This window comes from Oncorhynchus tshawytscha, linkage group LG24 (genome assembly GCF_018296145.1).
Source record: "Oncorhynchus tshawytscha isolate Ot180627B linkage group LG24, Otsh_v2.0, whole genome shotgun sequence".
Taxonomy (NCBI): domain Eukaryota; kingdom Metazoa; phylum Chordata; class Actinopteri; order Salmoniformes; family Salmonidae; genus Oncorhynchus; species Oncorhynchus tshawytscha.
The window spans coordinates 11,769,636-11,797,194 of NC_056452.1; the positions used below are offsets into that span (position 1 = coordinate 11,769,636).

The following is a 27,559-nucleotide window of genomic DNA, read 5'->3' on the forward strand; positions in this document are numbered from 1 at the left end:
GAAATCTGCTTCACCACTACCTGGCTGCCAGCAGACATTTAGGTTATGGTAAACGAATGGACAGCTGAACATTCTCTGTCTAGACAACCATAAATTCGATTACTAAATTCTGTTCCACTATAGACAAACTTCAATTAACATGATTAGGTTTTTCCGTTCTAAGCAGCCGAGTCACCAATTAATTACCCAAATCCTGTTTTGAGCATACGAGTGCGTTTCTGTCTTCATGAGGAAACGCACCAGAAAGACGAACGGCTGGAAACTGCGGGTGACAGCGGTCTGTTAGTGATAAACGTCTGGGTTTTGACGAACGGCAGCGATTCAACATGTAAGATTGTCGGTAAACTGAAATTGACAGCCGATCTTCGGGTCAGAGGCAAAAGGACGGCCACCGGATAGTTTTATGTACACGGTCAGTTGCGCAAGTGTTTTTCCTATCAATAAAAGGGCATCTTTGATCATTTTGGGAAGTATGGCACAATTTATCCTGATGCTTTATAGCAACTAGCATGAATTCGAACATACAATTTATCATAGAAAGAGCCAAAACAATCCATTAACGGATTTCTAATTACACTGGACAGAAATATAAACGCAACATGTAAAGTGTTGGTCCCATGTTTCATGTGTTAACAAAAAAATCCCCAGAATTGTTCCAAAAGCACAAAAAGGTTATTTATTTACATCCCTGTCAGTGAGCATTTCTCATTTGCCAAAAAAATCCAGCCACCTGACAGGTGGCATATCAAGAAACATGATCATTACACAGGGGCACCTTGTGCTGGGGATAATGAAAGGCCACTTTAAAATGTGTTGTGGGACAAAACTGCACAATGACACAGTTGTCTCAAGTTTGGAGGATGCAATTGGCATGCTGACTGGAGTGTCCACCAGAACTATTGCCAGAAAATGGAATGTTCATTTATTTACCATGTTATTAACCAACATTGTTTTAAAGAATTTGGCAATAGGTTCAACCGGCCACACAACCGCAGACCACGTGTAACCAGCCCATGACCTCATTTGAGACCAGCCACCCTGACAGCTGAGATGAAACTGGGTTTGCACAACCAAAATATTTCTGCAAACGGTCTGAAACCGTCTCGGTGAAGCTCATCTCCGTGCCCTTCGTCCTCACCAAGGTCTTGACCCGACTTCAGTGTGCAAATGCTCACCTTCGATGGCCACTGGAGCAGTGCGCTTCACAGATGAAGCCCGATTTCAAATAAACTGGACAGATGGCGGACAGCGTCGTGTGGGCGAGCAGGTTTGCTGATGTCAACGGAGTGCCCCGTGGTGGTGGGATTATGGTATGGGCAGGCATAAACACAATTGCATTTGATCTATGGCAATTTGAATGCACAGAAATACCGTGGCGAGATCCTGAGGCCCATTGTCGTGCCATTCATCCGCCACATGTCGCAAGGATCTGAATGCTGAAAATGTCCCAGTTCTTCCATGGCCTGCATACTCACCCGACATGTCACCAATTAAACATGTTTGGGATGCTCTGGATTGATGTGAACAGCGTGTTCTAGTTCCCACCCATATCCAGCAACTTCGCAGCCATTGAAGTGTGGGACAACGTTCCACAGGGCACAATGAACTATGCAAAGGAGTTTGTATTTTTAAACCACTATGTGACCAGAGGCATCGGTTTCCCCAGTCATGTGAAATCCTTGGATTAGGGTCTATTGACTTTCAATTGACCAATTCTTATATGAACTAACTCAGTAAAAATATTTTAAATTGCTTGTTGAATCTATATTTTTGTTCAGTGTAGCGCATTGGAGTTACATTAACAATCACCTTTAAAATAACCCAAATCAAGGAAATCACCTGCGATACTTGAGTGACATTTCTACAATTAAACAACCTGGCTACCTATTTGAATTACACGATGGCACAGTGAGTATGGCGACGTACAAGGAATTGGACCAAAAACCATAGCTCCATGCACGTTTAATGGGAGAGTTGGTGAGAATGCATACATCTACAGATGAGGTGGATGAAGAAGCTGGAGATGACAGTTTTGGAAATTACACGTGAGACCCAACACGGGGCACACACACACCTTTAATGCAATCAAAACAGCGGTACTACAGGAAAACATTGAAGTGTTTCAAGAATGTTTGTAATGATTAAACTACACAACTCCCACCCCACCAGTCACACACTAAAGGCAATCTTAATTTTAAACCAAGTACGTGAATACATCCAGAGGAATTCCAACCACTTATCACAATTAACCCACAGTGCATTTAATCTATAGATATTTGTATGTATGTATATATGTATATATATCTTCTAGGGAATTTAACATTTTTGCTCCATTTAAAAACAAATTCATTGAACAATTCTTTATAAATAAAACCAGTGGAAAAACAAAAAAAGCTAAGTCCATACAATTCTCTTTACAAATAGATCCCCATAGACAACACAGAAATCATGTGGAGAATAAAAATGCAGTGGGGCCCTTTGGTGAGGATCTAAGACGAGGCAGAAACCAGCAAGAAACCTGGCGCACCTGAATGTCGTTAAACCGGGGGAGGGGGGAAGAATCTCCATACATTTACACACACGACAGACAAAATCACTACATTGCGCATTTACAAGAAGTTTGACTATCAAATCTGGACTGTACACATTGTAGAGATAAGACCATATTTACGGAGCCATTTTTAATTATGTAATTATTTTCCACGTTCGTCTCTTTTTTTAAACTTTATAGTCATACATTTTCCTTTTTTTTTTTCCTTTACATTTTATTTCTGGTTTTACTCTTTTCTCCAGCAGCAACATATAGGACATATTTTGGTGGAGAAGTTGGTTTATTTCGTGGACAGGATGAGGGCCACAATGAGACCGTAGAGTCCGAGGACCTCGGCGAAGATCAAGATGAGGATCATGCCCACAAAAAGCCGGGGCTGCTGGGCCGTGCCCCTCACGCCCGCATCACCTACGATGCCGATGGCAAAGCCAGCTGCCAGCCCGCTCAATCCCACACTCAGGCCAGCACCCAGGTGGAGGAAACTCCTACAGCAGAGAGAAGATTACAATAGGATCAATACAATTTACAGGGTTACTATGTGATGCAGAATGAACAATGACAAAAGCAAGCAGAGATGTTTTCAATAAGACATTTGGCAATAAAACTACAATTTCCACAGTATAAAGATTTGATCTTATGTCAATGTCAGGTGTTATGGATTGACGGACCAGTTGCCTCCCAGCCTGTTCTAAATTCCTCACATTGTAGTATTGGGAAAGAGGAAATGCAACTCGAGCACATTTCTAGATGTAAGAGATGTCATGAGAGGGGTTAGGCTTACTTGTAGAGGGTGACCTTCTCGGAGATGTTGTTGGCAATGAGCACCGCTACTACCAGGCCGTAGATGGCTATGATACCCGCCATGACCACGGGGATGATAGACTTCATGATGAGCTCCGGCCTCATCACCGACATGGCAGCGATCCCTGTGCCACTCTTAGCCGTCCCATAGGCTGCTCCTAAGGCTGGTGGAGGGGAAAGGAGGTAGAGTATTAGATATAATACAGTGTTCTACTTCATTCTGTGATTAGATCAATGTACAAATACAGTAGAATACAGGGTTGAGCAACATGAGGAACTGAAATTGAAGATCGTAATGTAATCAGTTTCTGTTCCCTTTACAAACAAGGGCAACATGGCTACAAGCTGGGAAATTCTGCCTGTGTATGAGGAAATTACCAGCATCATGTTTTCCCCCCCAAAATAGCAGCTTGCCACTGATGTGCTCGACTGCGGTTCTCAATCCAGCCATTCCCCTTTACAGCTACGGTTCAGGCTAATTCTATTCGCCTCAACCCATAGCTCCCAACAGGGAATGGAGCTCAGTTTAACCCCTTTCATGGCTCTGTGCCAGAGCTGCAGTGTTCTAAATCACACCGCCTCCCTGCCTGAAAAACTCATTAGGCTCTTCACACAGGAAGCTTCTGACATCAGAGGACAGCAGGATGCCACATCCCTCCAGAGGCAACCAGCAGCAGCAGAAGGGACACAAACCAGCACCAATCATAGAAATTGAGTCTGACCAATCTATTTCTATGACAGCACTAACCAGTAGGGGCCCCGCAGAACGCAGTCAGCACAGACAGGCGGCACGTGACGACAGACCATGAGGCAGAGAGCCATATGGTCATTTCACGATTAATACAATGGTGAATCTAAAAAAAAAATACTGCAAGATTGGGAAGGTAGATAAATTACCTAAATCTCAGAGTCAGACAAACTCAAACATACAATGGTCTCTGCATGCAGTTGAGTGTGACGTTAGCATATCATTAGCTTAGCACAATTGCTGGAAGTCTGCCAGTGCTGTAACCAGCTCCTCAAATGCTAGGTGTTTGGTCATTTAGTCTTGCATACATAGTAACCAACATTTTAAAAATTTCACTGATAATCTTAAAAACAACATTCTATCCACTCCCTCATTCTTTCCCCTTTGTAGCATAGAGATCGCAAACGATGCATCCATCTCAATGGCACTGCCCATGCGCTCAGACACCATAATAGGACAGATACAACATTGTGACCTCTATACATCTCTATGCGACAATGGGAAAGAATGAGGAAGTGGATATAATCTCTAGAGGAGGAAGTGGCTGGCCAATCCTTAAAATGTGCACATGGCAGTCAGCCACCTGTCAGGCCACTACTCCCTCTACATGCACTTATTCATCACAAGACTGACGCCGTCGATGCAAGGTTTAATCACTCAGGCCATAGAGAGAAGAGTTGTTCAGCCCCTGAGTACGAGTGACTTAAAGTGGATGCTGTCTGGACCTACATCTCTGATAGCAGAGTGAGGCATTCAGTCATGTTCAGAATTTGTCAAACCAGAGACAATTTACAAAATTCAAAAGGTCAGGCAGTGCCGCACACTAGCCAATAGTACCAATACCCAAATGCATATTGGTTTAGAGTGTCCCCATCAAATGAGTCTTGGTGATTGGTTTTACAAAATAGCCAAGCACTTCTCAATTTCACTTGAGAGGGAAGTCTATAGACAGAAGGGCTTTATCTTACAACAGCACCTCAGAGACCAAGACAAGACCACTTCCAACCGCTGAACGGTTCTATACAGTAGATCATTCATGCCACAACCACTAAAGCACCATCTTGCAGCTTCCACTCTGACCTGAGGTGGTATATGGTTAATGTAATGACTTCCATGTTGAAGTAAAATGAATTACCCTCTCCAAACAGCTGGCCCTTATGCCGGCTCTTTGATTAAGGAAGACCAACACAACCGTAGATCGAGAGACTATACCCACCAGTGTCGTGTTCAGTAGAGAAATAGTTGAGTGAAATTAGAGAATTAGTCAACTACAATCAGTGTTCTGATTGGGGAGTTTTTTTTTTTTTGCTATGGTGTGCTTTACTGAACACGACCCAGATCTACAGGTAGCCTAGTGGTTAGAGCGTTGGACCGAAAGGTTGCAAGATCGAATCCCCGAGCTGACGAGGTAAAAACAATCTGTCGTTCTGCCCCTGATCAACGCAGTTAACCCACTGTTCCTAGGCCGTCATTGACAATAAGAACATTCTTAACTGACTTGTCTAGTTAAATGAAGGTAAAAATGTAAATTTAAAAAATGTAAATAAACATGCAGGTTAGTGGAGACAAGGGCCCATGGCTTTATTCTCTGAAGATTAAATGTTGAGTTTGAGGACTGCTGCAATGGGTGGCATGAGAGACAGAACCCCTGTGCTTTAATCCTAATCCTCTGCAGAGGTAAAGAGCTTTCTTTTTTTTTCTCCCCCCTCCAGATCACTCATTAATGTTACTACACTCTGATGCCTCAGACGCTCTGCAATGTAAAGATACTGTGGAGACGGAAGTAATCAAACTGATGTTCAGTGAAAAAGATGCTCAAACAGCCCTTTATCAGTACTTTAATATGAAGCATAATATAGCCAACTCTTGGTCTTAAACAGCACATTAACTGTAAGCTACCTTGATGAAACCGTAGTGGACAGTATTGCAGTGAAGCCAGGGATATTGCCCAAGCATCTACATCTGCTTTGCAATATAGCACCCATTTATTTAGCCTAAAAAATAAATAAAGAGAACATACTGGTCCATCTAATTAAATATTTTGAGCACACAATCCCTAAACTATGTCTATAGACACTGAACAAAATGTGGTAGAACTGAGTCTGGGTTTAGTAGTGATGTGAGGGATCAAAAATGGTCAAATGGAGTAAATAAGACCATTAGAATAAATGTACTCTCCATGATGTTATGGAAAAATATAAAGCTACTCCTAAATCTATTGAACCAACCGACAGAAAATGCCATTTGAGCAGTAATAGAACAAAACCAGATAACAAAAATGCTAGTAAATAATCAAAATAGGTTGACTCATGACACAAAAAGATTAGCTTTGAGAGTAGGGAGGACACAAGCCACCTCAGTTAAAAAGGATGACTTTTATACAACACCAGGCTTTTAGGAGGTCTTAAATACACCAGTAGATAACAAGGCTAAATTTTAACTCGTCGTCTGCAATAGTAAAGCATTTTAAAATTATGCTTATGCCCCTACTTTGGGCTATATAACACTATAAATTCTGAAGTCAAGCATCTCCTCCAGTACCATGAATAGGCTAGTAGTTGTTAGGAGGGTTAGGGTGTGCACTGCTGAGATAATGTGCAGCACAGCTCACTATGGTAGACTGGGTCAGCCAGTGCCATTGAAGGATATCGCTACCATGCTCATCACAGCCTGTACTGACTACCAACCAAGAGCAGAGGCCTCAAGCAGTGAAGGCTGCAGAATAACAGCCCAAAACGCTACAAACCAGTCGATATGACGCAAGCGTAACTGAGGACGAGCAACTTGGAACAGCCACTAGGGCTGGCACAATGACAGTACAACTGACCATCATGAAAATAAAATAACTTTATTTTTTGGGAACGAACATCTGACAGCCGGGTATTAGTGCAGTTGAGACAATTTCTGTGATTAAACGTTGTTGTCCCTTGCCGAAATGAGCAAGGTGTAGTAGCAAACAATGAATAGAATGGGCTTGGAACCTCTAACCATGGCAATTCAACTAGTAAACCCATTACGCCAATTCCTTCTTTGCGCCTATGGGTACACTCTCAATGGCCGCCAGTCCACCCATCATGTCATCATTGACTTGACGCCCAATCTCCTCCCATGGCAGCACATGGAAAAGAGAAAATCTGCATTTAAAATGTGTATGCTATTCGAACGGTTATTACGGACCGGGCATTTGGCTGGCCAATTATAGTCATCCAAAATTCCATGATCGTCAGAACCCTATGCAGCGACCTCAGTTTATCACCAGAAAGTAACAAGTCATTTAATGAAAAATAGCCACAACAACCAGTTATCAAATTAGGCTATCGATTATGTTAAAATGCTACAGTACAACTCATGGTGGTGATGTTCTAAGGCTGTTCATGATGCCTCTGTTCCAAGTGAGACTTCTAACCAATATTTTAGATTCCATCATGGTGCTTCCACCATGCCAAAGCAGACCCTTCACACAGAGTTAAGACATTAAAGAAAATAACTGGGAACGGCAACAGTGAAATAAGTGTGAGACGGTCTTCAGAGGCTGCTGCATGCACTTTAAAATGATCATGAAGCAAAATATAGGCAATGGTTTACAAACACAAACCAGTAGATAAAAAAAACACATTTAAAATCAATAGATAAAATGTCTATTTACATATTGTTTCTCAATCTCAAGTATGGTGGTAGTAGTGGTGCAGACACCACAAGATGGCAGGCTCACGTTTCCTGTAGGATATAAACCTTGTAAGATGCTTAATGCTGTGTCCCTAATCAGCCCCCTCCACTGGGTGCGCCACCCACCAGCAGCCCTCTCAGCTGGCTAATTCCCCATCTGTCACTCCTTCCCACCCTGCCCGTCACAGATCACGCCCACTGCCAGCTAGAGGGGCTACCCGCACTTCCCTGTGCCGTCACTATCCATAGGAGCACAGAGTCAGCACTAAACATGTATACGACTCCAGTTAGGTTAGCCTCTAGCCAGTGTGCTTCCTACATACCTACACATATTTGTTATGGTCTATTTGAGGGCAATCAGTTTCCACATGTATGGAGTGTTGACAGAAACATTAGGTGAGAGGGTCATACACATTTCTGAACTTTGGGGCTGCGAAAAGGAGTACAAGTAGACTTAATGCACTAGACAGGAGTATAACTGAGGCCACCCTTCATCCACGTTATTACAGAACCATGTTTTCTATAGGCCATGGCTTCATTTTCAATACCAAAGCTGAACTACAATACAGCCAGTAAGGCTAGAGTCACCAATTCACTTTGGTTGTGAAAAAATTAAAAAAATACAACATTTCCCCAAATATGAGCTGTCATACACCTGCTCTCAATTGTGCAGTTAGGCCTAAATGGTTAAGATGCTGGTTATTAAAATGCCCAGGTTGACAGACAGGTGGCATGATGCCACCCCACCACACAGTACAGGAGCCAATAGCGCCACATACAGCCCTAACTGCTAGTAGCTGGAAGGTGACAGAAATTGAATTTTGGATGAAGGCAATACCCTCCAGCTACTAGCAGTTAGGGCTTTGACAGAAATTGAATTTTGGATGAAGGTAATTGGCCAGCCAAATGGTCTCCGGAATAACCATTTGAATAGCAAACCATTCTCTCTTCACTGCATGTGCTGCCATTGAAATATAAATATAATGGGCATCCCCACTCAAGTCAATGAAGGCAGCCATTGCGAGAGTACCCAGAAGGTGCAAAGAATGAAGTAAAAGCAGGAAGTGTACACATCAATAAGTGCTGTGACTTGTCATTGTCTTACGTCAGATGGCATCACTGTGCTATCTGACGTGCAAGGACATCGGTCGCCACTGCCAGTGCAGTGACTTCATCAGCTGTTCATTCAACTCAACTGACATTACAAAAAAAATACATTGCATTTTATTTAACTTGAAAAGTCAGTTAACCTCAAGGGTAGGGGGCAGCATTCGGAATTTTGGATGAAAAGCATGCCCAAATTAAACGGCCTGCTACTCGGGCCCAGAAGATATGATATGCATATAACTGGTAGATTTGGATAGAAAACTCTAAAGTTTCCAAAACTGTTAAAATAGTGTCTGTGTATAACAGAACTGATTTGGCAGGCAAAAACCGGAGAACAAAAAAAAACATTCAGGAAGTTCTCTTTTTTTGGTTTTGTAGTTCTATTCAATGCCATTAACAGTATCCACTGACTTAGGACTCAATTTGCAGTTCCTATGCCTTCCAATAGATGTCAATAGTCTTTAGAAATGGTTTCAGGCTTGTATTCTTATAAATGAGGGAGTAAGACCAGTCTGAATGAGTGGACCCTGACATGTCAGAGCTTTTTCATGCGCAATCCCGAGAGAGTGCATTTCTTGTTCACCTTTTATATTGATGACATTGTCCGGTTGAAATATTATAGATCATTTAGGCTAAAAACAACCTGAGGATTGAATATAAACATCATTTGACATGTTTCTATGAACTTTACAGATACAATTTGGATTTGTCTGCCTGTTTTGACTGCGTTTGAGCCTGTGGATTACTGAAGAAAACGGGAACAAAAACGGAGGTTTTTGGATATAAAGAGACTTTATCGAACAAAAGGAACATTTAGAGTAAATTAATGTCTTCTGAGTGCCATCATATGAAGATCAAATGTAAGGGATTCATTTTCTCTCTATTTCTGAGTTTTGTAAAGCTTCTGCTTGGCTAGTTACTGTTAGTAATAATTTGTCAACTGGGCTAGGTTCTCAAATAATCATACGGTATGCTTTCGCCGTAAAGCATTTTAAAATACTGACACCGTGGTTGGATTCACAAGAAGTTAATCTTTAAACCTATGTAAAAAATGTTTTGTTTTCTGAATTTTTATAAATTAGTATTTCTGTATTTGAATTTGGCACTCTGCAATCTCACTGGATGTTGGCCAGATGGGACGCTGGCGTCCCACATAACCTCTCTAGGGTAAGAACAAATTCTTATTTAAAATGACGGCCTACCCCGGCCAAACCCTAACAATACTGGGCCAATTGTGCGCCGCCCTATGGGACTCCCAATTACGTCCGGTTGTGATACAGCCTGGAATCGAACCAGGGTCTGTAGTGACACCTCTAGCACTGAGATGCAGTGCCTTAGACCGCTGCGTCACTCAGGAGCCCCGAGCCTGTTCTATTCATTACACATCAGTGAGCTGCTACATTGGGGGGGTTATGGATGAAGACCGTCATGAAAATAATAATTTGCTGCTTGTTTCAGCAGGGCACAACAAAGTTATCACATTAAGAATCCATAATACAGCAGAAACGGACTCAACCGCACTAATGCCTGGCTGTCCTGTCTTCAGTCAGCTGTTGGTTAAAAAAATAAATAAAAATCTCTCAGATATCTCTTATCTATATTATTTAACGGTTAAGACTTATTATTTTCATGACTGTCTTCATCCATAACTATGTGCCAGCCCTACTAGCAAAAGCTGCATGATTTAAAATCCCCACTAGGTCATGCCCTATATAACATGACAATTTAGCAGAGTCAATTATTTCTAGAACATGCTGCATCAGTCCAAAATCAGCTTTGCCACATGCAGCCTAAGCCGTGCTAAAAGAACAATGTCATTTGATAAAGGGCACAAAAACTTATAAAAAGGAGAAACAGTACTTTGTGAAATAGTCTAATTAAAGTCCTACTAGTGTCTGCTTTTCACCTAATTTATCACCGAATTTACTTAAGGCACATCAATAGGTGGTCCAGGTATCCTCATATGGCACAAGTGTGTGGGTGGGGGGGGTTCTCTATTGTTCCCGCAAATAAGAGGAAGGCCGATAACAGAAGGCACCAGCAGACCAACTACTTGAATGGCCTACTCCTTGAAATGAAATAAAAATGTTCAAAACATGTTTTTATCCTTACATTTCTCTGGTACTTTTGTATACTTTAGTCAGTAGTTCTGAAAAAGCTCACGAGCCTAAAGTGGTCCCCAAAAATGGAATACTACATCACCTACACTATATGACCAAAAGTATGGGGACACCTGCTCATCAAACATCTAATTCCAAAATCATGGGCATTAATATGGAGTTGGTCCCCCTGTCACTGCTTTAACCGCCTCCACTGTCCTGCAAATGCTTTTCACTAGATGTTGGAACTAAAGGGGGGTTCATTGGAATGGCCGATTAATTAGGGCCGATTTCAAGTTTTCATAACAATCGGGAAAACTGTATTTTTGGGCGCAGATTATTTAATTTTTTAAACCTTTATTTAACTAGGCAAGTCAGTTAAGAAAACATTTTTATTTTCAATGACGGCCTATTAACGGTGGGTTAACTGCCTTGTTCAGGGGCAGAACGAGTTTCACCTTGTCAGCTCGGGGGATTCAAACTAGTCCAACGCTATAACCACCTGCCTCTCATTGAACTCCACGAGGAGTCTGCCTGTTACGCGAATGCAGTAGAAGCCAAGGTAAGTTGCTAATTAGCATTAAACTTCTTACAAAAAAAACAATCAATCATAATCACTAGTTATAACTACACATGGTTGATGATATTACTAGTTTATCTAGCGTGTTCTGCGTTGCATATAATCGATGCAACGCTGCGGGATGATTTAACAAAAGCGCATTTGCGAAAAAAGCACAATCGTTGGACGACTGTACCGAACAATAAACACCAATGCCTTTCTTAAAATCAATACACAGAAGTACATTTTTTAAACCTGCATATTTTGCTAAAAGAAATTCAGTTTAGCAGGCAATATTAACCAGGTGAAATTGTGTCACTTCTCTTGCATTCATTGCATGCAGAGTCAGGGTATATGCAACAGTTTGGATAGCCTGGCTCATTGCGAACTAATTTGCCAGAATTTTACGTAATTATGTCATAACATTGAAGGTTGTGCAATGTAACAAGAATATTTAGACTTAGGGATGCCACCCATTAAATAAAATCCCGAACGGTTCCGTATTTCAAGGAAATAGTTTCCCGATTCAACCATATTAATGACCAAAGGCTTGTATTTCTGTGTGTTGTTATAATTAAGTCTATGATTTGATAGAGCAGTCTGACTGAGCAATGGTAGGCAGCAGCAGCCTCGTAAGCATTCATTCAAACAGCACTATCGTGCGTTTTGCCAGCAGCTCTTCGCAAGCACAGCGCTGTTAATGACTTGAAGCCTATCAGCCTAATGGCTAGTGTAACCGATGTGAAATGGCTAGCTAGTTAGCGGGGTGCGCGCTAATAGCGTTTCAAACGTCACTCGCTCTGATGCTTGGAGTGGTTGTTCCCCTTGCTCTGCGGCTTTTGTGGAGCGATGGGTAACGCTGCTTCAAGTGTGGCTGTTGTCGATGTGTTCCTGGCTCGAGCCCAGGTAGCATCCACTAAACCAAGATTCGTCTGTCGAACTGCCAGATGGTGAGGCGAGATTCATCACTCCAGAGAACGTGTTTCCATTGCTCCAGAGTCCAATGGTTGCAAGCTTTACACCACTCCAGCCGACGCTTGGCATTGTGATCTTAGGCTTGTGTGCGGCTGCTCGGCCATGGAAACCCATTTCATGAAGCTCCCGAAGAACAGTTATTGTCCTGACGTTGCTTCCAGAGGCAGTTTGGAACTCGGTACTGAGTGTTGCAACTGAGAACAGACCATTTTTACTTGCTATGCGCTTCAACAGTCCCGTTCTGTAAAGTTGTTGCTCCTAAATGTTTCCACTTCACATTAACTGCATTTGCAGTTGACCGGGGCAGCTCTAACAGGGCAATTTTTTTTTACAAACTGACTTGTTGGAAAGGTGGCATCTTATGACGGTCCGACATTGGAAGTCACTGAGCTCTTCAGTAAGGCCATTGTAAATGTTTGTCTATGGAGATTGCATGGCAGTGTGCTCGATTTTATACACCGTTCAGCAACGGGTGTGGCTGAACTAGGCGAAGCCACTAATTTGAAGGGGTGTCCACATACTTTTGTAATAAATAATTGATACTTTGAACTACATCATTGACCTGTCTCGCTCTGCTGTGGGTGCAACGTGCATCTTGCTAGATGTCACTCATATGGCGAGAGGTTGAAGCTCATTGCTTGAACTCAAATTGCTAGGGGGCTGGGCCCACATTGGGGGGGAAAAAATGGCACCACAGCTTCCAGAAAAACTGTTGTTTTCAAACTAGAGATTGTGGCTAATTGAGGTGAGACAGTAATTCTGCATGTATGAGCTACACATTAACACTTACAGATCAAAGCAGGAGTAGATAAAGTTCCAGAACATGTCTAAGTGTGTACATTATTGTATTTAGTGCCATATTGTTTTTCCACTGGAAAAAAAGTTTAAAAAGATTGCTGGAGTGGATGTTTAAACATTGATTGCTAATTTTGGCCTAGCGATAGTCCAAACCATGTATATTGCAGTCAATGGCACAGTTGGTTGGTAATTGTATGCTGTTAGGAAGTATATTATGCAAAATGCTTGAGTGAACACATCAGACATAACAGGACAATAAAACAAATCCTAAGACCATACTGATGCATCATCGTCTTCCCTGTTCTCATTTGTCATGAGAAAGATCACTGGACCGTCGTTTCTACACCTTCACTTGGACCTGAGGCCATCCAGAACATGAGCCAGAGATCAAATTATTGCACTTAGTTGCCAATTTATCTTCTTAGACATGCAAATGTATCATAAATCTGATTAAATGTTCTATATTAATCGTGTTATAGTGGTATATTGTTTATAGGGCTACACTACAAGTGCACTTCCTAAATCCTTTGCTACTTTAACATTCCAAATCACAAGTCCAATCGTGTGGTTGTCATGTGATATTGATGCAAATACCATTTTCCTTGAATCTAAGGTGTCTCGTGCAGTTTATTTCCATTTCAATTATCTGAGGCCTATACACATGACTTGGTCCACAAGCTCCCAATTCCTATGCAGTGGCCTTTTAAATCACCCGAATGTACATGGAATTGTTCGTATGACGTGGACCAAACGATGGCATTCCATTCCCTAGGTTGTCATCGCATGAGCGTGCTCCCCTGCTGGTTGTGCCTAACGTTACATTGCACAAATCTATAACCAATTTGAGCTGGTATTCTTCATAGTATCAGTTGTTTATACTCAACATCTGACACGGATGGTCAATATTCACAATCAATAGGCCTCCTGCCTTCATAATAACCAACTCGCCGAAGATGCCAGTAACGTTACGCTCAAATCTGGTGGTGTCTTAGTGTGGCGCATGTCGCAAAGCGTAAAACGAAAAGCGCCTAAAATTGAGAAAGAACGAACTCACTTCAAATGCGTTGATCTGAAGGTGTGGTTATTGGTAATGACAGTTTAGCAAAATACTGGACAAGTATATTAGCTAGCTAAAGTTAATTAAAATGTCAAATAACGTTACGTCAATGACAGTTTCTGCCTGGGCTCCTTTAACGTTAGCTGGTTTCAAGCAATAACGCAATAATTATGCTGTTAAAATTGACAAATTACACATACAATGTATAATTTAAATGCAGCTAGCTAATAAAGATAGTATTTGAATTGTGTGATAATTACCGCTGAAAACCATAGCCGCAGAGGCACCCATCACTGCGAAGAACGGAGAGTATTCGGGGCTTTCGGACGACATTCTTTCTCACACAGTAAACTAAATAATATAAAACGGCTATTACTATGTTTCCCAATGGTTTAGATAATAAACCTATCGAAGGCAACGGTCTTTAGCTGTAAACTGGGAAAGGTACAATAACACCTAGCTAACTAGCAATGTAAATGGACTAGTCACGAATCTTCAGATAAATACCCGGCGTAGCAGCAGCACAAAATGGCGAAGTGGAAAAGATCACCTGACTGGTCATATGGATAAAACCCATCATCAACTGTGTGTAGGGGAGGCGCTCACAAGTAACTCTAATAATGATTTAATGCAGCAAATCAAACATAATTAAAATTACAACAACAAACAAATCTAACATAATTAAAATGACAAAAACAATTGTATACATTTACGACTAAACCCATGCAAAGTAAATGGTTTATCTCCAGATTCTGTATTTCATTTTTTGAAGGTCATCCCCTATTTTAATCTCTTTTGGTGTGCTCCGCTGCAGGCTTTGGTGACGTTCGGTCGTCACTAGTTACCACAGCCTCAAATGCCTAAACCCCGCATATTTCTACAATTTACCTTCTGAAAATCTGATTTTAAACATAACCTTACCTGAACCACACTTCTAAACTTAAGCCTAACCTTAACATTAAATGCCGACCAAAAATGTGATAGAAATGTTGACTTTGTGGCTGTGGTAACTAGTGACAACCGTCGCGTTCCCATGCTCAGAAGTTGCATGCATCAACCAACCGTTGCATGCACGTCATCACTGGTGTCATCGACTGACAGACTGCTACAGCCTGTGATCTGGTTAGCTGAAGCGTAAAATACCTATCCAGGCGTTGTAAGATCTGGCATACGCCAGCAACGCCTGGGCCGAGGAACGCACCCTTTCCCTTTGCTATCTAGGCATTCACCCTCCTTCAGAATAAGGAATGAAATGAGTGGAAGAAGGGTGTGGATGCTCAGGGGTTATGCCTTTCTCCTTGAAAATTAAGTGAAATACATCTCACTATTGCTCAACAACAATATGCTTCTTACTTGCATTGTTGGAAGTGAGGCTCAATGCATTTTGTATTCATTAAGAGTAGCCTAGATATTGAGTAACTAAATTCCAAAACAGACATAATGCATTTGAAATCATGCATTTCTTAAAGTGATTTGCACATGATACAATAACACAAATTCAAGACATATAATTCCGTTGTGAATTAATTTGTTCATTTTGCACCTGGATAACATGCAGGAGATGGTCGTTTACAGTAAACTGTGATATGCAGAAGTCATGTGGAGTGTGAGTGTCAGAGATTGTGTGGTGGGGGAGGGAGCCGAGAATCCCACTATATCGCTCCCAGCAACTGCAGGCTCAGAGAGCCAGGGACAGCAAGAGGACAGCAAGGGAGTGACGCTGAGTGTGTGAGTCAGAGTCAGAGTCCCACCTCCTTCCTCCATCCCTCCATCCACCCCCTCTACATCCCCATTCTCCTCACAGGCAGGCAGGCTGTCAGAGCAACCCCTCCCCCCACCAAGCCACTTCACCCGTGATGTCATTTCTACACCAGCATCACAGGCCTCTCTTTTTTTTTTTGCCCGCTTTGAGGACAATACAGTGCCACTGACACGGCCTGCAACGAAAACATGCAAACTCTCCTTCACTGCAGCCGAGGTGAGTAAAACATTTAAACGTGTTAACCCTCGCAAGGCTGCAGGCCCAGACGGCATCCCCAGCCGCGCCCTCAGAGCATGCGCAGACCAGCTGGCCGGTGTGTTCACGGACATATTCAATCAATCCCTATCCCAGTCTGCTGTTCCCACATGCTTCAAGAGGGCCACCATTGTTCCTGTTCCCAAGAACTGAGGTAAACGACTACCGCCCCGTAGCACTCACTTCCGTCATCATGAAGTGCTTTGAGAGACTAGTCAAGGACCACATCACCTCCACCCTACCTGACACCCTAGACCCACTACAATTTGCTTACCGCCCAAATAGGTCCACAGGCGATGCAATCTCAACCACACTGCACACTGCCCTAACCCATCTGGACAAGAGGAATACCTATGTGAGAATGCTGTTCATCGACTACAGCTCGGCATTCAACACCATAGTACCCTCCAAGCTCGTCATCAAGCTCGAGACCCTGGGTCTCGACCCCGCCCTGTGCAACTGGGTACTGGACTTCCTGACGGGCCGCCCCCAGGTGGTGAGGGTAGGCAACAACATCTCCACCCCGCTGATCCTCAACACTGGGGCCCCACAAGGGTGCGTTCTGAGCCCTCTCCTGTACTCCCTGTTCACCCACGACTGCGTGGCCACGCACGCCTCCAACTCAATCATCAAGTTTGCGGACGACACAACAGTGGTAGGCTTGATTACCAACAACGACGAGACGGCCTACAGGGAGGAGGTGAGGGCCCTCGGAGTGTGGTGTCAGGAAAATAACCTCACACTCAACGTCAACAAAACTAAGGAGATGATTGTGGACTTCAGGAAACAGCAGAGGGAACTCCCCCCTATCCACATCGATGGAACAGTAGTGGAGAGGGTAGTAAGTTTCAAGTTCCTCGGCATACACATCACAGACAAACTGAATTGGTCCACTCACACAGACAGCATCGTGAAGAAGGCGCAGCAGCGCCTCTTCAACCTCAGGAGGCTGAAGAAATTCGGCTTGTCACCAAAAGCACTCAAACTTCTACAGATGCACAATCGAGAGCATCCTGGCGGGCTGTATCACCGCCTGGTACGGCAACTGCTCCGCCCACAACCGTAAGGCTCTCCAGAGGGTAGTGAGGTCTGCACAACGCATCACCGGGGCAAACTACCTGCCCTCCAGGACACCTACACCACCCGATGTTACAGGAAGGCCATAAAGATCATCAAGGACAACAACCACCCGAGCCACTGCCTGTTCACCCCGCTATCATCCAGAAGGCGAGGTCAGTACTGGTGCATCAAAGCTGGGACCGAGAGACTGAAAAACAGCTTCTATCTCAAGGCCATCAGACTGTTAAACAGCCACCACTAACATTGAGTGGCTGCTGCCAACACACTGACTCAACTCCAGCCACTTTAATAATGGGAATTGATGGGAAATGATGTAAAATATATCACTAGCCACTTTAAACAATGCTACCTAATATAATGTTTACATACCCTACATTATTCATCTCATATGTATACGTATATACTGTACTCTATATCATCTACTGCATCCTTATGTAATACATGTATCACTAGCCACTTTAACTATGCCACTTTGTTTACATACTCATCTCATATGTATATACTGTACTCGATACCATCTACTGTATCTTGCCTAAGCTGCTCTGTACCATCACTCATTCATATATCTTTATGTACATATTCTTTATCCCCTTACACTGTGTATAAGACAGCCGTTTTTTTTTTTTTTTTTTTGTAATTGTTAGTTAGATTACTTGTTGGATTATTACTGCATGGTCGTAACTAGAAGCACAAGCATTTCGCTACACTCGCATTAACATCTGCTAACCATGTGTATGTGACAAATAAAATTTGATTTGATTTGATTTGATTTCTAATTTACGTTTTCCTCGACTGGCATCATACTATAGGCCCATATGCTACCTGACATATTTGAGGTTCACAATTATCATTATCTTGCAGAGAAATACATTATTTTGTGCTACAGATGCACACGAAGAGGATGCATCAAAAACATAAAGGTCATAGTTGAATGGATATGATTTGTGTCCTGTTTTATTTTCTCATGGGTGACTGAACAGATATTGATCCAGGAATCTCATTACTGTGATGTTTGACGAGGCAGCTAAAGGTAACCTCTCCTCCATTAAGGCAAGTTATCATGATAGCATATCTGTGATGCATACTCAGCAACTCCCTGCCTGAACATTTTGTCATTTGAACTCACACTCACATGTGTGTGTTGGTGAATGTCAGGATTGGTGGATCCACGTTCATCGAGCAAGACATGGTCTCTGACAGTAGAGATTAATCAGAGAAAAGACAGTGACTTCCACTGTGCATCTGTTTCATGGATAGGGGGAACTCACAAAATAGGGAACCATGTGAAACATTCTCACAAGGGCATGATTCAAAGTGACTGTCCCCCCAGGCATATGAGTAGATCTGAGAAGATTGGATAGGTTCAAGCAGTATGGCAAGCCTATCAGAGGGCAAGGAGGAGCTATGACCATATTGTTTATCCAGCCGATCTCTTCAGATCTGTAAAATTATGTTAGGTTTAGGGGCTAGGGATTGTTTCTGAGCAGGAGCGAGCTGTCATGATACACTCATAGGGTTTGTAGAAAAAACTATAATGGCACCGAAGGGGATGGCCACCGTTTTACAGGCCCCTGACCAATTGCTATTTTGTGTTTTTCTGCTCTGATCCCAACTTTCTTTCTACGTAATGTTTTGACCACTATTTCATATGACCGAAAAGAGCTTCTCCACATCAAAACAGAGATTACTAACCACGATTTGGGTGAGGACTTCTATTTCAATAAATCAAAGTTGAAGGACATAATGCTCATCCCAGACCAGGCCCAAATCCCTGTCACTTGGAGGAGGAGGATGAGGCAACGCTACAGAGGTCGGTGTGCGGGATATCTATCGAGACCGTGACGGCGAGTGGATAAGTCGCCATTACCTTCCGTTCTATTGGCAAATGTTCAATCATTTAAAAATAAAGTGGATGCGCTTCGTTCGAGACTATCCTATCAACGTGATCTGAAGAACTGTAATATCCTATGTTTCACAGTGGCTGAACAAGGACATGGGAAATGTATTTCTTCTGTACATCGGCAGGACAGAACAGATGCGCCCGGTAAGCTGAGGGGAGGGGCGGTGTGACTCTTTATCAACAACAGTTGGTGCGCAATCTCTAATATTAAGGAAGTCTCAAGGTCCTGCTCGCCTTAGTTAGAATACCTCACAATAAGCTGTATACCTCACGATTTACCAAGAGAGTTTTCATGTATATTTTTCTTAGCTGTTTATTTACCACCACAAACCAATGCTGACACTCAACTAGCTGTATAAGGCCATAAGCAAACAAGAAAATTCTCACCCAGATGCGGTGCTCCTAGCGGACAAGGATTTTAATGCAGGGAAACTGAAATCCATTTTACTTCATTTCTACCGACATGTCTCCTATACCACAGGAGGCGAAAAAACTCTAGATTACCTCTACTCTACACACATACAAAGCACGTACAAAGCTCTCAAATCTCTCTTATGATCAGATTTGGCATCCTCCATCCTCTTAATTCCTGTTTACAAGCAAATTTTCAAACTGGAAGTACCAGAAATGCGCTCAATAAGGAAAGTGGTCCGATGAAGTGAACGCTAATCTATAGGACTGTTTCGCAAGAACAGATTGGAATATGTTCCGGGATTCATCCTATGGCATTGAGGGGTTTACCACATCAGTCACCGGTTTCATTAATAAGTGCATCGACAACGTAGTCCCCACAGTGACCGTATGTACATATCCCAACCAGAAGCCATGGATTACAAGTAACCTCCTCATTTAGCTGCCGCCACTTTCAAGGAGCGGGACACAAATCCGGACGCTTAAAGAAATCCTGTTACGCCCTTTGACAAACCATCCGACTCTGATGCTCGTTGGATGTGGCAGTGCTTGCAAACTATCACGGATTACAAATGGAACCCCAGCCGCAAGCTGCCCAGTGATGTGAGCCTACCAGACAAGCTAAATTCATTCTATGCTCGCTTCAAGCGAACTATGCATGAGAGCACCAGCTGTTCCGGACGACTGTCTGATTACGCTCGCCGTAGCCGATGTGAGTAAGACCTTTAAACAGGTTAATATTCACAAGGCTGCTGGGCCAGATGGGTTACCAGGACGTGTACTCAGAGCATGCGCTGACCAGCTAGCAAGTGTCTTCACTGACATTTCCAACCTCTCCCTGACCCCGTCTGTAATACCCACATTTTTCAAGCAGACCACCATAGTCCCCGTGCCCAAGAACACCAGAGTAACCTGTCTAAATGACTATTGCCCCGTAGCACTCACATCTGTAGCCATGAAATGCTTTGAAAGGCTGGTCATGGCTCACGTCAACACCATCAGCCCAGACACCCTGGACCCACTCCAATTTGCATACTGCCCCAACAGATCCACAGATGACGCAATCTCTATTGCACTCCACACTGCCCTTTCCCACCTGGACAAAACAAACACCTATGTGAGAATGCTCTTCATTGACTACAGTTCAGGGTTCAACACCATAGTGCCCTCCAATCTCATCACTAAACTAAGGAACCTGGGATTAAACACCTCCCTCTGCAATTGGATACTGGACTCTGGAGGGCCACCCCCAGGTGGTGAGGGTAGGCAACAACAACACATCGGAACACGGGGCCCCCTCAGGGGTGTGTGCTTAGCCCCCTCCCGTACTCCCTGTTCACCCATGACTGCGAGGCCACACATGACTCCAACACCATCATTAAGTTTGCTGATGACACAACGGTGGTCACCGACGACGATGAGACAGCCTACGACGATGAGACAGCCTACAGGGAGGTGGTAAGAGACTTGGAAGTGTGGTGCCAGGACAACAACTTCTCCCTCAACATCAGCAAGATAAAGGAGCTGATTGTGGACTATGGGAAATGGAGGGCCAGGCACACCCCCATTCACATCAACGGGGATGTAGTGGAGACAGAACTTCAAGTTCCTCTGTGTCCACATCACTAAGGACTTATCATGGTCTAAACACAACACCACAGTCGTGAAGAGGGCACGACAACGCCTCTTGCCCCTCAGAAGGCTGAAAAGATTTGGCATGGGCCAAAGTTATACAGCTGCACCATTGAGAGCATCTTGACTGACTGCATCACCACTTAGTATGGAAACCGCTCGGCATCCGACCGCAAGGCGCTACAGAGGGCAGTGCGTACGGCCCAGTACATCACTGGGGCCGAGCTCCATGCCATCCAGGACCTCAATACCAGGCGGTGTAAGAGGAAGGCCCTAAGAATTGTCAAATACTCCTGCCACCCAAGTCACAGTCTGTTCTCTCTGCTATGCGCACAGCAAGTGGTACCAGAGTGCTAAGTCTGGGACCAAAAGGCTCTACCCCAAAGCCATAAGACTGCTGAACAGTTGATTAAATGGCTAGCTGGACTTTCTGCTTTTCACCCCCTACCTACATGTACATAGTACTTCAATCAATCAATCAATCAATCAATCAATCAATCAATCAATCAATCAATCAATCACCTAACCAAACCTACAAGTACATATTGCCTCAATCAATCACCCCAACTACCTTGTACCCCAGTACACTGACTCGGTACTGGTACTCCTTGTGTATAGCCTGTACTATATATATCCTCGTACTTCACACTTTTTAACTGCATTGTTGGGAAAGGGCTCGTACGTAAACACTTCACGTTAAAATCTACACTTGTTGTGTTCGGTGCATGTGACATTTTAAAAGCCTTTTGATTGGGTAGATTAATTTGCACAAAGGATGTGCATATTTTTATTTTTGATACTATAACGCAAGAGGCAATTTCAGGACTGTAAACATAATGTTAAGGAAGTAGCTGAGCTAAGCTTCTCAGGTTTAGCATCTGGCCCATAAATAATAATTATGTATTTATTTATTTAGCGCTTTGAAAAACAAAAAATAGCAAATTCAGGGAGCTGACAGTTCATGGAAGAAGGTCTTCCACACCTACATGATAATGCAGTTCAATATAGGAGTTCAATTGAGTGGTGGCGTCAATGGTACAGCCAGGAGGGAGAACATCAATCAGACAGGCTTTTCATCAGGAACCTCTGTCTAGGAAGATCACGGCTACTCCTCCTCTGTAGGTAGGCTAGAACATCCAACACCGAAAGTGTAGTACCCACCTGGGTGATGCTTTGGCAGCTATAAGAGCCTAAAACCACCATTAGTAATCATTAAACAGTGTCTTATGAGGCGAATCTCTGTCATCCCCTCACACAGTCCACATCCTTACAGAAACAGGGGAAGGTGGAATTAAAAAAAAAACAGTGCTGTGTTGATCCGTTGTGAATGTTGGGTTAGTGTGAGAATGCAACCCAAAATATATCCCTCATACAATCCAATAATGCCACTGGGGGCAGTAAAAATCACTCACATTTCATAAAAGAGATATTTAAGACGAAACATCCCTTCGTTCAAATCTATGAGATTTCATCCTTTCAGGATGTGGTTTATTGTATTCACGCAACTGAGAGTAACAGTAGAATATTTGTATCTGCACAGTGCATTTGAGTACAGTCTAAGTATAGTACAGTAGCCTTACCTTTGCTTTTCTATTTATTTCTATTTAGTAGCACCATATGGGCTAATCAAGGACTCTGGTTATACCAAATATACCAGTTATCAGAACTCATATTACTGATTAAACAAAACAGCAAAAGCACAGTTAGTGATGCAATTTATTATTGACAAAAGGCATCCATGGAAAACGGAAACACGCCTGTAACACTGTCTCTCCCTGTGAGCCAAAACAAATATCTGACAGACCCCTTGGTTTGGACGTAAATCCCTCATCCACTCCTCGTCTAGGGGAGGGGGCTGGGCAGCAGCCATGGAGACAGACACAGTGTAGTGTTAAACACTTAAGCATCTTATCTATCTTACTGGTTGGTTGAGGCTGGAAAGCGTGAATTTCAGGATCCGCACAGTCCAACACCCAAAGGAGGGGCTAAAAATAGGAGTGCATGTGCGATTAGTAGGGTGAGAATCCTGAATGAACAGCATGGCCTTGCCAAGAAGGGGAAGTCAATGCCACTTAGGGAAAGACTTACTTAAACTCTACCACATACTGTCTGTCTGTCTGTCTGTCTGTCTGTCTGTCTGTCTGTCTGTCTGTCTGTCTGTCTGTCTGTCTGTCTGTCTGTCTGTCTGTCTGTCTGTCTGTCTGTCTGTCTGTCTTTCTCCTCTGGATGTTCTTCAACAGTGGCCTCTTCTCTCATTTTAAAAATATAAAACCTTGACAATTGTCAATACCCACTTGATTTTATATTTGTGAATCCATCCTAATAATATTTACATTTTGGATTAAGTACTAATTGTATCATAGGCATAGCCTAGACTCACAGGCTATTGAACAGTGAGTATTGATGTAATTTTAGTTCAAATGTATAACTGTTCCATCTTACTCATTTTCACCACATGTCATTTTCCAGACATAAAGGGCATTGTCATGACAGTCCACACGAGACAGATTAAAAATAGAAAATAGATTTAATACACTGTCAGTGAGTCCTATGACTAACTTCTAGCGTCAGCTGATATTGCACCAATTAGGGCCAGAACAAAATGTACTGGGAGGAAATTCATTGAACACCCTCCCCCCCACATAGAATTAGCTAAAAAATAATGTTTATGACCACAAATAACAATAACTTTAGCAACCCTGTGTTTCTAAACGTGGATATTGGTTTTGGCTCTTTAGCATGCTTTTGTGGCACAGACCATGCCACGCAGGGCTATGGGTTGAGCATTCGCCGACCACCACAGACGAGCTCACTCTCCCTGGCTGTTTCACTGCACTACATTCAGAGCCGGCTGCAGACAATGATCAGCTAGGGGGAAATCAGATTTTCAACATTTTGATTCCATATTTTTAAATATATAAAATATATGCAACAAATTTTCCACCAACAGGTTTCAGTGCCAGTAAATCACACAACCAACGAACAAAGCATACTGACTTCGGGGACTTCAATACCATGGTTTGTGTTACCAACACAACAATAAATAGACTATGTCAATCTTGGCAAACAGAAAATACATCCCTCCCTACCGCCTGCTCGTCAAACATCTCATTCCAAAATGAGAATCGTCTACAATGTCATTGTCTGCTGTAGCTTTAAGATTTCCCTTCACTGGAACTAAGGGGCCTAGCCCAAACCATGAAAAACAGCCCCAGACCATTATTCCTCCTCCACCAAACTTAACAATTGGCACTATGCATTGGGGCAGGTAGCGTTCTCCTGGCATCCAACAAACCCAGAATCGTCCGCCAGACTGCCAGATGGTGAAGCATATGATTCATCACTCCAGACAGTTTGTTTCCACTGTACCAGTGTCCAATGGCAGGCAAGCATTACACCACTCCAGCCAATGAGTTTGGAACTCGGTAGTGAGTGTTGCAACAGGACAGACCATTTTTAATCGCAACATGCTTCAGCACTCGTTGGTCCCGTTCTGTGATCTGGTGTGGCCTACCACTTCGCGGCTGAGCTGTTGTTGCTCCTAGACGTTTCCATGAGCAAAAACAGCACTTACAGTTGACCGGGGCAGCTCTAGCAGTGACTTTCAAAGTGGCACAGCATCCTATGACGATGCCACTTTGAAAGTCACCGCACGGGCCATTTTACAGCCAATATTTATCTATGGAAATTGCATAGTTGTGTGCTCGATTTTGTACACCTGTCAGCAATGGGTGTGGCTGAAATAGCTGAATCCACAAAATAGAAAGGGTGTCCAAGTATTTTTTCTCATGTAGTGTATTTCCATTGTGGTCCCTATTTTCTTTACATAGATACATATACCATTACATACACTTGAAGTCGTAAGTTAACATACACTTAGGTTGGAGTCATTAAAACTTGTTTTTCAACCACTCCACCAATTTCTTGTTAACAAACTATAGTTTTGGCATGTCGGTTAGGACATCTACTTTGTGCATGACCCAAGTAATTTTTCCAACAATTGTTAACAGACAGATTATTTCACTTATGTTTCACTGTATCACAATTCCAGTGGGTCAGAAGTTTACATACATGAACTTTATAGTGCCTTTAAACAGCTTGGAAAATTCCAGAAAATGATGTCATGGCTTTAGAAGCTTCTGTTAGGCTAATTGACATCATTTGAGTCAATTGAGGTGTACCTGTGGATGTATTTCAAGGCATACCTTCAAACTCAGTGCCTCTTTGCTTGACATCATGGGAAAATCTAAAGAAATCAGCCAAGACCTCAGAAAAATAAATGTAGACCTCCACAAGTCTGGTTCATCCTTGTCATAACGCTCAGGAAGGAGACTCGTTCTGTCTCCTAGAGATGAACGTACTTTGGTGCGAAAAGTGCAAATCAATCCCAGAACAACAGCAAAGGACATTGTGAAGATGCTGGAGGAAACAGGTACAAAAGTATCTATATCCACAGTAAAATAAGTCCTATATCAACACAACCTGAAAGGCCGCTCAGCAAGGAAGAAGCCACTGCTCCAAAACCGCCATAAAAAAGCGAGACTACTGTTTGCAACTGCACATGGGGACAAAGATCGTACTTTTGGGAGAAATGTCCTCTGGTCTGATGAAACAAAACTAGAACTGTTTGGCCATAATGACAATCATTATGTTTGGAGCAAAAAGGGGGAGGCTTGCAAGCCAAAGAACACCATCCCAACCGTGAAGCACGGGGTGGCAGCATCATGTTGTGGGGGTGCTTTGCTGTAGGAGGGACTGGTGCACTTCACAAAATAGATGACATCATGAGGTAGGAAAATGATGTGGATATATTGAAGCAACATCTCAAGACCTCAGTCAGGAAGTTAAAGCTTGGTCGCAAATGAGTGGCCATCACAAAGCCCTGACCTCAATCCCATTGAAAATTTGTGGGCAGAACTGAAAAAGCATGTGCGAGCAAGAAGGCCTACAAACCTGACTCAGTTACACCAGCTTTGTCAGGAGGAATGGGCCAAAATTCACCCAACTTATTGTGGGAAGCTTGTGGAAGGCTACCTGACACATTTGACCCAAGTTAAACAATTTAAAGGCAATGCTACGAAATACTAATTGAATGTATGTTAACTTCTGACCCACTGGGAATGTGATGAAAGAAATAAAAGCTGAAATAAATCCTTCTCTTTACTATTATTCTGACATTTCACCTTCTTAAAATAAAGTGGTGATCTTAACTGACTTAAGACAGGGAATCTTTACTTGGATTAAATGTCAGAAATTGTGAAAAACTGAGTTTAAATGTAGTTGGCTAAGGTGTATGTAAACTTCCGACTTCAACTGTAGATACAGACACATTACAGAGATAGACAACAAAATACTCAACCTCCAGATGAGTATGAGGGGGGAGTTTAAGTACAATTCTTACAAGCTAGTTTGGCTAGTAGGTTATTCTTTAGATGTTTGGGGCTGCGGGTGAACCATAATGTGCAGGCATAATCAAAGTGACACTGGACTAGCGCTCTTGCCAGAGTCTTTAGGGTGTCAATAGCTAGGGTTCTATCTATTTGGTGAGAGATATTCATGTGAATATTCTAAAATCTTCATAAAAACAATATGCCATTTCAGTTTCCATTTGGACAATTTGGCGCCGAGCAACATGACGGAAGACATTCATTTACCGGACATTTGAGATATTTAACGGACATCCATATGCATTCAGATCCAACGTGACAGCCAGCGCCCATCAATAAACAAGAGGTGTTGGCCAAATAAGCCACATTGCTGTGGCCTTAAAAACATCCTAAAATGAATTGCACGTCTTTTTTTGGCTACTTTTCTTAAACAGTAATTGTCCACCTCATGGTTTAGCTGTTAGAGATTTGAGCACTATCTGTATCAGGGCATTGCATGCAAAGGCCTATTGGCTATGGTGTCCACTGTCTGATGTTAATATTTGAATATATACAGTATCAGTCAAAAGTTTGGACACACCTACTCAGTCAAGGGTTTTTCTTAATTAAAAAAAAAAAATTCTACATTGTAGAATAATAGTGAATACATCAAAACTATGAAATAACCTATATGGAATCATGAAGTTACCAAAAAAAAGAGTTAAACAACCCTAAATACATTTTAGATTTTAGATTATTCAAAGTAGTCACCCTTTGCCTTGATGACAGCTG

The 27,559-nt window shown here is 42.7% G+C and overlaps 1 protein-coding gene across 1 annotated transcript; it reads right to left on the reverse strand.

Moving 5' to 3' along the window:
• Positions 1-1,945: 1,945 nt before the first annotated feature.
• atp6v0cb (ATPase H+ transporting V0 subunit cb) lies at positions 1,946-14,897 on the reverse strand. Its single transcript, XM_024386890.2, has 3 exons — positions 14,622-14,897; positions 3,333-3,516; positions 1,946-3,036 (listed from the first exon to the last, which is right to left on the reverse strand). The coding sequence occupies exons 1-3, from the start codon at positions 14,692-14,694 to the stop codon at positions 2,832-2,834; spliced, it is 462 nt and encodes a 153-aa protein (XP_024242658.1). The 5' UTR covers positions 14,695-14,897; the 3' UTR covers positions 1,946-2,831.
• Positions 14,898-27,559: the final 12,662 nt, after the last annotated feature.

Excerpts from the sequence above, each read along its gene's own strand:
- atp6v0cb (XM_024386890.2), bottom strand. The coding sequence starts at position 14,694 with ATGTCGTCCGAAAGCCCCGAATACTCTCCGTTCTTCGCAGTGATGGGT. Across the intron at positions 3,517-14,621 it reads TGCGGCTATGGTTTTCAGCG|CCTTAGGAGCAGCCTATGGG; the intron begins GTAATTATCACA and ends CCCCTCCACCAG. Across the intron at positions 3,037-3,332 it reads GAGAAGGTCACCCTCTACAA|GAGTTTCCTCCACCTGGGTG; the intron begins GTAAGCCTAACC and ends TCTCTGCTGTAG.